Genomic DNA, 12,820 nt, shown 5'->3' with positions numbered 1-12,820 from the left:
ATTCAGCTACTTTGGGTCCCCGCTACAGGGTCAGATACAGCGTAAAAAGATGTCTTACGTAACCCTGTGCTTCATTTGCATTTTGGCTAAAGAAATTACAGATGGACCTAAAACACTACAGAAGGTGAAAGGAAAGCAAAACTTGTGAGATAGTAATAATATTAACGTTGTGTGGCTCACACAGCAACCTTGAGAAATTATGCTGCTCTATAATAAAGAACTTGATTGCGCATGACATCATGACGCCACCGATGTTTGAATGCCCACTGAACATTCCACTGAATGAATAGATCAGATATTATGATAAAACGTTACTTTACAATTCACCGTTTTTGTCTCTGAAGTCTCTCTGTATATTCTTACAACCCAAACATCTTAAACGGGCATTTCACCCAAAAATGAAAATTCTGTCTCCCCACCAGACTTTTTCCTCACAAAAAAAGTACACTAACCCTCTTCTCTCAACAGGTAGTGGTCTAGCTTTTGTTGAAACTAGTAACTTTGGATTAGCACCTATTGTACTATTGCTCTTTGTATGACATATCGCTTATTGCTCCCCGAACTCTTTGTAAGTCTCTTTGGATAAAAGCGTTTGCTAAATTACTAAATGTAAATGTGCTCATCACCTTGTCACACTGTTCACCTGCTGATTATTTCCGGCCATTAGTTTATCCATTTATCTCATCCCTTCCACCTGTGTCTTGTTAGGTTTCCCTATTTTAGCTCCTCTTGTCCTCCTGTCCAGTGTCAGACCGTTGTTCGTCAACCAGTTTTTGAATGCTCAGACTGTCTTAGCTCAGTGGACATTACTTGCTCAGTTGTAGTGTCAGTCGTAGTGTCAGTCGTAGTGTCAGTCGTAGTGTCAGTCGTAGTGTCAGTCGTAGTGACATGTCGTAGTGACATGTCGTAGTGACATGTCGTAGTGACATGTCGTAGTGACATGTCGTAGTGACATGTCGTAGTGACATGTCGTAGTGTCAGTCATAGTGTCAGTCGTAGTGTCAGTCGTAGTGTCAGTCGTAGTGTCAGTCGTAGTGTCAGTCGTAGTGTCAGTCGTAGTGTCAGTCGTAGTGTCAGTCGTAGCTCCCTCAGTTTTCCATAGCCTTGTCTTAGGCTTGCTTTGGCTCCTAATTTCTCTTCCCTCTCCACAGTACCCGTTGGCGTCCCAGACGGGGTTGGACTATTGAGGTCGAGCAATCTCCCCACCCCAGTACTCCTAGGATTCGTCTCCTCGCACGGGAGTCTGCTGTTCGGGTGCACTACTGGTGGTGCCACAATTGACTGTCTGGTTCTTCCTTATTAATTAACCTCTTTTTTACCCCCGCATTTGAGTCTGTCGCCTGATGTGTCATTACAACTGACATTATTTCAAATTTCTGTCTTTGTTTACAACAGAACACAATTTATACAGCTTTGGAACAAACTGAGTGTCAGTAAATGATGACATAATTTTCATTTTTGGGTGAACTATCCATTTAAGCATCTAAATGGTTTCATATTTAAAGTCAGGATTTTTTCTCTGCTTATTAAATAGTGAGTGTGTTATAGATAGCTTCATTACAGTAAAGTCTATATTAGATCAGCAGACAGATGAGACACACCATAACTGCGCACATTCCGAATCATAAATACAGATTTTAACTCTGAGCATACAACTTTATTCACTTTGCACAGTTATTCACTATGAATATATGTTATTATACAGTATTGTTTTCTGTTCGTACAATACCATGATTTAATTATTTTAACAAAATGTATTTTGAAGCAGTTAACGTTAATATAACTTATATAATATATAGCCTACAATTAACAATTCTATGCAACTACCATGCTTGGAAAATTAACTGTAAGTGGATGTAGGTCATAAGTGAATAAAATACAAGATTTACAACTTTTTTAGAGAAATAACATCTGCGTATATCATATCCTTTATTTTTAAGATTTATCTACAGCTGTATAACGACAACAGTGTGCAATATACACTCACCTTAACATTGAAAATAACATACTAAATTATGTTAATTAGGATTTTTTATTAAGATACCACATGAGCCTGTGTCTGATACACAGCCAAACAGGGGATTTCTTTATCATTATTCTTACTGTAAATCAGGCTACCGGCTAGGCCCGGCTCAACGAAAGCCCTAGCTCGCCCTGGCCCGACAGTTGAAAGGCAGCTAATCATTTCCTCTCTCGGTTGGGTAGAAACATGGCCACTCGTTTACTTTTGGGGGCTTCACTTTCTGCTATGTGCAATCCAATCATTTAGATCATGGGTTCCCAAAGGAGGGGTCGGGACCTCAAAGGGGTCGCAAGATGATTTCCAGAAATCCTTTTTTTATTATTAGAAAAGCGTATTTAATCAATAAGTGTAACAAAACATTAACATAGTAGTTAATAAAACCATGCAAATAAAAAGCCATCAGCCTTTGGAATTTCCTCACCCTCGATCGAAGCGATTATGTCACATTAGCATTCGGTGAGGTGCCGCAAGTCAATTTACAGCACCACGTTAAACATTCCCATTTGTGCACGCAGATTATTTTTCAGACTTTAAGTTTAGGATATTTTTATTTGTCGAAATGAACAACAAGTAAACTAATGAGTAAATAACAAAAAAGTCATTATGTTAGACTGTGTTCTTTTCTGTTGTCATTATGCGCGTGTTTGGATAGACCTAATTAGCGAATGTGCGCAGTTGCACGCAATAATTGTAAACATTAGCCAGCTCCGAGAATAGTGGGGTCCCGAGTCCCTGGCACTGTTATTTTGGGGGTCACAGGCTGAAAAGTCTCATACTCAACTTGCATCGCTCGTAGCTGTAACATTTTTAAAAAAATCATCTTGTTTACAATCTGTTTTAAAGAAAGTTTGATAAACTGACATTTAATCAATTGAGCCTACTGAAGCATTAACCACCAGTCAGTGTATTCGCCAAAGCTCATTAGTTTACTATTGCTTTTAGACAAAATAAGAATTCCTGCCATTCATTAAGTGTAAAACCTTGGTAAAACTGTGCCTTAGGAATGTAAACACAGTCCTTTAAGTCATATAGATGAAAGGAATTGCTTAAAAACTCTTAGGCTTGGCTGCCTTTCTATTGGCACAACACAGCTTCACTTCACCATACACGCCGAAGCATCAGAGCACATGTATGAGCTAAGCAAAAACATAGCAAAGGGTTAAAGGGACAGTTAAAAAATTTTAATTCTGTCAGCATTTACTCACTCTCCTGTCGTTTCAAACCTGTATACATTTTTCTGATGACCACAAAGGAACATATCTGGAAGAATGTCAGTAGCCAAACATGGGGGACGACATATGTTTGGCTACTGACATTACTGGTGACTAAATAATGACAGAATTTAAATTTTCATCTCTTCAATACTAGAGGAAAAGAACATGGAGATTTGAGTCAAAATATGTTTTCTCTCTCCAGGGCCAAGACGTAAAAATCCCTATTTTGTCCAATTCATCTACAGCAGTGGCATCTGGTAGTGACACTGTAACAGCAAATTTCATTAAAATAACAACTAGTGCCACTGCATCCTCAAGATCATGTGAATTACCAACAAGTTTTCAGAAAGGTTCACTATGCACCAACAAACACCACCACCATGAATAATACATTCAATTTACACTGGACATTTTTATTTGAGTAAATCCGAACAGTCTCCGAATACGCACAATTTTATCCCCAAACTCTCATCAGTAAAATGTCATCTTGACCAAACAAGAAATGTTTTCTTTCTAACTCATGTTACACTAGATGTCATTTAACATCAATAATATTCATCAAAACAAACTGACAATACCAATACATACACAATTCACAAATTCAAAGTCTTTTCATTTGCCTTCTGGAACCCGCTCAAGTGTCCCCCGGGGTCTGCACACCCCTGCTTGAGAGTTTCTGCTCTGGAGTCCATCAAAATGTTCACTGCCATATAAGGTAAGGGTGGAAAAGTAAAACCTCTGAGGAAAGTTACCAGGACACAATTGAGGAAATGAGTTCTGGAAACATGCAGCGATCTGCTTGCCATTTTATTAATTTCTTCATTAAACCCCCTGAAAGGCCTTTAAATGCTTAAACAGATTTTTAAGTTAAGACATCACTCAGGTCATTTTATTAGCTCTAAAGAAGCTTTTGGAAGTCTGTTTAAAACAAGCTTCAGGACAACGATGAAATACTGCGAGAGGAATGGAATTTTGTTCTGCTCTCTGGCAGGACAATCTTTCAGAAGCTGTCTACATGGCCAGATAAGATCTGTTTTGCAATTTTTGTTTGAAGTTAGTATTTTTTATATTATGTATGAAGATCAACAAGAGTAAAAAAACACTTCCTCAAAAAAGTAATAAAAACTCCTCAAAGCCATTCCTTGAAGTCACTGGGCTATGATTAGAGACACCAAACAGGATATAACATATTTCATCCTAAACAAAGTGTACTATGCCACAACAACATGTCAAAGCAACTCGTCCTGTTTTGCATCTGATATAGACTTTCTGTATGTATGAAAATCACAGACAACCAAACAGTAAGGTACATCATAGAAAAAATGACAACCCGAATGACACAGGACTCGATGATTCATGACTGATCACAATCATATTTGGAGAATTTTCTTTGGAGCTGTCACTAGCAAGGAAAATAGCCTACTATATTTAACCTCCCAACAAATAGCTTTTTATTGACATCAAAACAGGCTGTGACATTCTGAATTTAGCAAGCAATGTTAAATGTATTATATACATTTGTATTACATTGTTTTCATTCAAATCACATTTAACCCACAAAACAACAAATAAATCTGCATCAGATGGCATTTCCAGCGGCTACCCACAGTCCATTTACTATGGACCAGATTTTAACACACAAATGCATACTGTACATAAAGCGTCTTTGCACATTTAACTGCGTTTGGAAAAGGTATTTAAAAAAATGCAGTTCGCCTGAAATGTGTCATTAATAGAATAAATATATAAACATCAATATTCAAAATAAAACAGCATTGTAACACTGTAAGTCATTAAAAAACTCATTTTAAAACTCCAATGCAGAAAAACTTTATAATGTTTATAACCTTGGTACCTGCTTTTGGAAATGGGTGTTTGGAGTAACATAATTTGTTCTATGACTTGGCCACTTTTGCATAAAAGCTATTTAGTGGTTAATGAATGGCAATTTAAAACAAATGAGATGTGATTTATAGCTTTAGCTTTTCCATGACAAGGTGAAGGGTGGATTTATGGATTCAATTTAGAGAATGTGCATACATCTTCATTGCTGTCGCACAAATGCATAAAAAGAACCATATACTAAATTGATTTAACATTTCACTTGAAATATTATGATTAGACAACAATGTCCACTGTATCAAAATTGGAGCACTCTTTCTAACAACGGTAAGTGAAGGTCCTGCTGTTGTTATGAAATCTCCTGCTGCTTTTTCTTGCTCTTCTGTCTACAGTGAAATAGAAAACTTGTTTGGCTCAAGCACCTGGTCTTGCAGTTTTCGTCTCTCTCCCAGAGACCATCATAATTTTATCAAAACAAACGAGAAGAAGGAACCAACGTTAACGTCTCACAAGGTCCAGACGGGAGAGTATCGCGGGAGATACTGAATGTTCTTTCTGCCTTGCCAGCCAGGTGAATAATTGAAGGAAACAAGCCAGCAGACAAATATTGCAAAGGTGAGGTTAAGACACATCAGACCATTTTTCTGCCCATTAAAGAGTAATACAAATTCAGGCATTATTGTCAGCTGAAAATATTTTTCAGACAATGCCCTTAAAGGATTGGATTGCTCCAAATAAAATGTCTGTCAACAAACGTCTGTTGTTCGAAACCCATATGACTTTTCCATGAAAGAAAACATTTGTGACTGACAGCCTCACAGAGGAAAGATGGATGAATCTGGATCAACATAAAGGTAGGTAAATGACAACTTTTTCTACTGTTCTTACTTATCTTTTCAAATATCTAGTGGGCTAAAACATTCTGTAGTGATTTCAGATCTCTAGGTCAAAAACGGACGAACCCACTGTTCGGTTATAAATTAACTTATCCAGAGTTGTTTCAATCCAATATGCTGGGTTGTTTAAAACAATTGTTGTGTCAAATATTAAAGATGAATTAAGACCTTAATTTTATCCCAAGCTTTTTTAATATAAGAGGTAGTCAAATTCAAGCGAACATCCTCTATGTGTCAGAACTGAAAACACTCTTGTTACTGAAATGACAACTGTTACCCAACGAACGGCAGGTCCTGGAATGCACCTATCACACGGCCTCCACAGAAGAATATCTACTTCCCTAGCCCCGCCCACTGGTTCGCAATGACAGTACTGAAGTAACATAAGTGGTGCGGAATCAGATAGAGCGAGCAAGCAATAAACATGCCTTTAAAAATATATATCTTATTGAAAATAACCCAGAGTTTAAACTGAAAAAATGGATGCAAAAATGTCAAACTACTATTACACATCAAACTGGGGTTAATTTCCCAATTTTTAATGTGTTATATAATATAGCTATGTCTTCAGAGGTGTATAAAGAGCTCACACAATGAAGGGTTATGTTTTTTATTTATCTTAGAATGACCTATTTCTATCGACATGCACTGCGGGTCCCCCTAAATGTAATTTGCCATGTTCTGTCAACCGTTGTAGGGTTCGAAAGGTAGGGGGAGAAGTGGAGTGAGCGGTGGGCTGCAATTCGCAACCTTGCCTCTAGATATTACCGACTGTACCTTTAACTCATTTACAAGTTTCAGGGGCCTCACTCATATGTAACTTAGCCCAGGGTCCTCGAGTTTTCTATAGGCACCTGCGCACTTTAAACAAAAACAACGCTTCTATTTTCTTGACAAACTAAAATATGTTAAATTGAATTTGAAAGCATGATGTGCGTAAGCGCTGTCAAGAAGCCCCTGATTTACATGTATGGTTTTTGATTGCTTAAAATAAAAAATAAGTAATTATTTATTTGTTACATGGATTTATTGACCAATCAGTGCTCCTGCTGTTTTCAAAGTTATTGGTTTGATTATGGCACATGTTGTGAGGAGCATCTTTTGTGCCAAGAGTTTAATTTATACCCGATGCATATTGTGATTTTTTTTAAATTACCAAAAGTTGAGCGAAAGATAACGATTACACTGCATTGCATATGACTTCTTGCAGTGTCGAAAGACTTTTCTCAATAGAAACTTTTCTGACCCTCGAACCCTCAGCCCTGTCATATAAAAGGTTGCCAATGGATTGACTAGTAGCCGGAGAACTACTGCGGTTCTATCCTGGTCCTCACGCCTCCCCGCTGGGCATATTTTGTATGCTTCTCTCACCACTTCAGAGGTTTGTTCAATTCGCCTGTAAAAGCCTTGCGAAGTGTATATAAAGGACATTGAAGGGCACGAAGCGTGACTACAACTATCTCATGATTGTGGTTAAGTAACCCTTCGCACTTCCGTAGTAAGATTTGCCCGTGTGTGAAGACGCTGCTGGCAGTGGTGTAGCGCAAATTAAAATTAACTTCAGAAATAAACTTCAGCAGATTTCCTGCGTGCAGGTAGTAGACAGCAGTGGACGCTGTTTAGGGACCATGTCAATGGGAACACGGTTGATTTAGAGCGCTCTTCTAACGATCCGGTTTAATCAGGTGTGAAGGGTGAGACGCAAAATATGCGGAGCGAGGACCAACCGCAAGCCTTATGTTTCATAAAACGGTGGAATGTACTGTTTAATATAAGTGTTTCATTTTAGTGATAGAAACCTAATGAAATGGCCATAGAAATGAAATTCAGGTTGCGTTGCGCAACTTTGCGATGCTGCTTGCGTTTGATCGTTGGATCAAGGGTTTCGGGAAACACTTGAATCGTTGAACGCTGAAACGACGGAAACTGCCTTTGGGAAACGCATCCGTGAAAAGGCATATTAATCGGTTATTGTTATTGCCTTTGTTGACTCATAAAATCCATAGGTCTGCCCTGTATTCTCACTTTATAACTTTGAGCTCGTCTCTGTTGCAGCTTATTACAAAACCCTTTTGAGAGTCATGATCAACCATCACCGAATAACAGCTTATTTACAGCATGAACAATACAAATAAGAGCGTTCTTCCCTTTACGTAGTGAATTTTTAAAGCCAGGCCTGTCTTTCACGCCTACATAAAATTGACAAAAAGTACTTTACAGAGTAGACGATTCCTGCCAAGAACAGGGAAGATATTTCAGTGATTAAGCACTTACTTTGCGAAATTATTTACACTCCATGTGTCTGTTGCCACAGTGCACATTAGACAGTTTGTTGACTACAGCTGGCTTGCATTTGTTTCTCTGGACACTACTAACGTGTTGAATGCCCAATTCACTGCTAGACAATTCAGTCTTGTAGGTTTTATTTGATAAAAATATGACTCTCATGTAGGTTTTTACTCCATAACAAAAGTCGCACATACATTTGGCAAATACATGCAAAAACGTACAGGGCCTACTTAATCGATATGCACACTATCCTATTTCAGTGCTTTCAGAAATCGCAAATCCAATTGATTTGACGCTTGTTTGGATAATGGTCATTAAACAGTTTTGCCAATAAAAACATGTTTGAAAAATAAAGGCCACTAACAGTTAACCTGTTTGATTCATGCAACTAGTGTTATGTTGCCTATCCAAAGACAGTATGATTGCATTTAATTTGTTCTACTAGGATCATTAATAATCTATTATCATTGTTTTTGTAAATCGTGGAAACACTGAAGTAGCCTTAAGGAATGTCTGTGGTATAATTTCCCACGTCTCACGCATGCCATTGCCATGAGTTGTATACCAAAGTGCAAACAAGAGGCAAGGATAGACGTTTTGGAACGACACCTAATTGCCCACGGTGAGCTGCTGATTGATAGTCAGGCGCCATGGCGAGAAACTGAGCAAAAATATGCAGCGAGTTCCGCGCGCCTCAGGGCGCGCATGATGATTATTTCACGTGCACCCGCAATCATCTGAACGGCGCTGCTAATCCTAATCAAAACCCACTCCATATCCGAGCCTACGACGGGATGATACCCTCACATTATCATGCAGGCACAGTTCCCAAATACGCTTCCTAAAACCCATTGTTACGTTTATTATTAAACAATAAAATGTTAACAGAGAACTTTAAATCTTTGCATTTGAAACATTAGATTTTTGCAGTTCGATTTACGGTGATTAAAAAATAAGTGTTAAATGTGTTACCATATACGAAAACAACGCATGGTTTGACCATAGTAAGGTTTTTGAGTTAAAACTATTGTAAATTTACTATATGATATCATCACACATTTACCGTAACATATGCAGAAAAACTACGCTTATACAAATGTAAATATGCAAAAAAAAAAATACAACTAATTTAGCTACTATTATAGGCTAATAATAATTTGACTAACCATGGTATAAGCATTAAAAACGGTGATTTTAGGATTTATGTGAGATTGGTGTCTTTGTTTTTGTGTGTTTTAGTTTTGGTTTTAAGTTTTTGTAAATGCATTAGTTACAGACACAATGCACTTTAAAACGAAAATAAATTGGAAGCATGATCAGCAACAGAGAGGTGTTTGAACGCACTGAACTTGAAAAACAGGTAAATGAATATCTGGTAAATGTGTTATAATGTATAGTCAGTAAACACAGTTTCATCTGTTCGAACAAGATTGTCCAAAAACCAAGTCTCTATTAATGACTGAAATAGCAGTTTTTTTGCAGTAGGCTAAATAAAAGGAACAAATCGATTAAGTCTTTTTTCATTTTTGTTACACTAAAAAATTGTTTAAATACTGTGCGTAATTATTAGGAAATATAGACTATTCGTTTATTTTCTCTAATGACTAATGAAGAGCTCGCCTGAGCATTTTAAAACAGTCTTCAACATTTTTCAGCTGCAGTGATTTGCAGAAGCTTTGCATCGCAGCACATATCATTTTCATACGTATAACTTCGCTATGTTGCTATAATATAGACTAACAACCCGCCGTTTCCAGTAGTTACGTGATCGCGAACTCTATCCTCTCAACGCAAGTAACAGACAGGACAGCAGCAGCGGACCACTTGAACATCTTACCCGAGCAATTCCATCCAGTTGGAGTCTGACAGTCGCTGAGAGAGGACGGGAAAGCGCCAAGTTGTTGCACCGGGAAAGTGGCGAGAAAGGACAAGACAGCAATCCATACCCAGTGTCCCACTATCCGGCTCCACTGATGCGGACTTCGGGGCTCGTGTAGGGCCGCCGCCACCGAGACACCCATCTCAGTTTCCACGATACAGTTCACAGACGCGCAACGGCAGCCCTGGTCCTAATGTGATTAACTTGGCCGGTAAGCTCAGGAGCCAAGAGAGGGACATTTTCCGACGGAATAAGTGTGCCCCATGAAGCGGGTGTTTCTGGATGACCGGAGGATCCGCCCGAAGCGAGAGGGTGCAGATGCGGAATGAGAGAGGTCTGGGTGCTGAAGTAGTGAAGGCGATGGCAGGGGTTGAGATGGGAAGGAAGTGTGCCGGGTGATCGGTAAGCAAAATGTTCAAAGGCGAAAACAAAAAGCAAACTAAAGAAGACGCAAGAGATGGTTTGGAGAAACAGAAATACGAGGGCAAAAGGCATATATCCCATTCGAGTGACGAGCCGAAGTTGTAACATCCACTGAGGAAGCAACGTGAGGTCAGATAGACTGACTGTCCCCGATCCGTGCGCTCGCGAAGCGCTGTGAGTTCGTCAGAGACTCGCGGAGTTCCATTCCTCCGTACCTGTTTACCACAATAACGCGCTGGAGGCGAGCGGCAGGTTTCCAGACCGCTCCGGATCACGTGTCTGAGAGAAACGGGAGGGGCGGAGTGCTATCGCGGCTCTGATTGGTCGACAGGGATGCAGGAGTGTTAGGACAGAAACAGTGGTCCAGCATATCTACGGACTGTATAGTGTAGCCTACCCGGTAGTCTAGTCTACTTTAACAGGACTCCGGTTTGCAAACGTGTGGGCGAAGCGCCATGTCGAGAAAGTCTTCCCAGTAATTGAGCGCTGTTCTGGGCACGATGGCAGCAGAAATCGATGCGAAACTGGTAATTGCAGCGCCGTGAAATGATCCCTGTGCTCTAAACAAAAGACTACTGCATGAGACGAGAGAACAGAGAGCAACGGAGTTAGGAACAGACGCTCGCGGGTGTACACGGCTGCCTACATAAATATGCATCGACACTAATGGATACGGGTCGCAAACTGTGCAATGGAGGAAAGCTTTTAACATCGTCTCGGAAAAGGCGCACACGGATACAGCAATTGGATTCCGCCCGCAAGCACTTGATCAACAGCATGTTAGAGAAGTAAACAAAGTGGAGTTATGTGTCAGGTAGAAGAAGACAAAGCAAGATTTGGCAGAAAACAGGGGCATCAACTTACTCCACATCAAAAATAAATGTATTTTAACATTTATTTTTAAGAAAGAGAGTTCAAGCGTGTTTTTTAGCAAATTATTTCAGACATTTTTCAATACCCATTTCATATAAACCAAGAAACTATAGATCTAATGATCAAAATTGAAAACAGAAAGTATTCGGCGGTAGTGTAAAAAAACGTATGTAAAATGTGTGTAATGTGGCTTCTCTGTAAACACACTTTAGAGTTTAAGAATAAGGAAAACTGATTTAAACATTTAAGTCTGAGAAACATCCGAAACTATAAATGATTGAATAAGTTACATGACATTGTGCATGATTATTTAGTGTATTAAGTCTGTACCACACATCAGCCCGGGATCATCCTGGCTTGTGAAGGGTACATTCTTAGACCCACCTGGCTTCTGTTCCATAAGTGATAAGTCATGATCCAAAAATGTTTTCACGATAAAAAGTCACGCCAAAAGCTAAAAGCTGACTGTTTGTTCACCCAAAAACATTCATGTCGTTCCAAATCCATGATTTATGTTCTGTGGTATATAAGATAAATACGCAAAAATACGTAAAACCACAGTGACAAAGACTATTGAGCTTCAGATTGTGAGTGAACAATGACTTACATTTCAAAGATTTGTGTGAGGCACACATCTAGTTTACAGTATCTACTTTTCTGGTATACTAAGGTGTGTTTTGTTCTTTTTGAAGCTTGACAGGAATAACCCCCTCCATCCACTTGATGCTGTAAAAACATTTCTCTGTGAAAGTCATATGGGTTTGGAATGATATGAAGGTGCATAAATAATGACAGAATTTAAAGCAAACTATTCATTTAAACAAAAGCTACACTTGGAGCATTCAAAACAGAGCTTTCTCGATCACTAGCCTTTAAGAAGATTAATACGCTGAGTTATTTAGGAACACGCATGATTTACTTTTGAAGGCTGTTTGAGAGGAACGCAAAATGATAACAAGATGCTGACACATGAGTCATGCATCACATTAACATCAGCTAACAAAATGAATATAATCACTTTTTCCCAGTTTTTAAATGTTGCTTGTTTAAGCCATGGTCACTTTATAATAATAATAATAAAAGTAACTACATTTTATGGCTTTTTACAAACTGAAGGTCTCTTAACAATATAAAGACTCTTGGCTGTGTTTTTTAAAAGTCTGACTGACTCAGTCAGATGCCACGAGAGAAAAAAAATATTGTATCACACAATTCACTACATTATACTGACTGATGACAGCCTCTCAAAAGAATAAACTGAAGACTTAACATAATGTTTTAATATACTGTACGTTCATATCTTATTCATAAGTAATTGTACATACTACTTTGTGTAAAAAGCATTCAGAAAAACACCTGAAACCTGTGAAAATGAGCACCT

At 38.7% G+C, this 12,820-nt stretch overlaps 1 protein-coding gene across 1 annotated transcript in view; it reads right to left on the bottom strand.

Annotated features, from left to right (window-relative positions):
• Positions 1 to 10,795, bottom strand: part of tmeff2a (transmembrane protein with EGF-like and two follistatin-like domains 2a) — a 62,332-nt gene extending 51,537 nt beyond the window's left edge. Inside the window, exon 1 of the mRNA XM_079464125.1 lies at positions 10,102 to 10,795. Coding sequence (XP_079320251.1) covers positions 10,102 to 10,285 — 184 coding nt within the window. The 5' untranslated portion in view covers positions 10,286 to 10,795. The remainder of the gene's footprint in view (positions 1 to 10,101) is intronic.
• Positions 10,796 to 12,820: the final 2,025 nt, after the last annotated feature.

This window comes from Barbatula barbatula (assembly GCF_947034865.1).
Source record: "Barbatula barbatula genome assembly, chromosome: 9".
Classification (NCBI taxonomy): Eukaryota; Metazoa; Chordata; class Actinopteri; order Cypriniformes; family Nemacheilidae; genus Barbatula; species Barbatula barbatula.
Note: the sequence above shows the minus strand (reverse complement) of the source record. Positions and strands in the feature narration are given on the sequence as shown.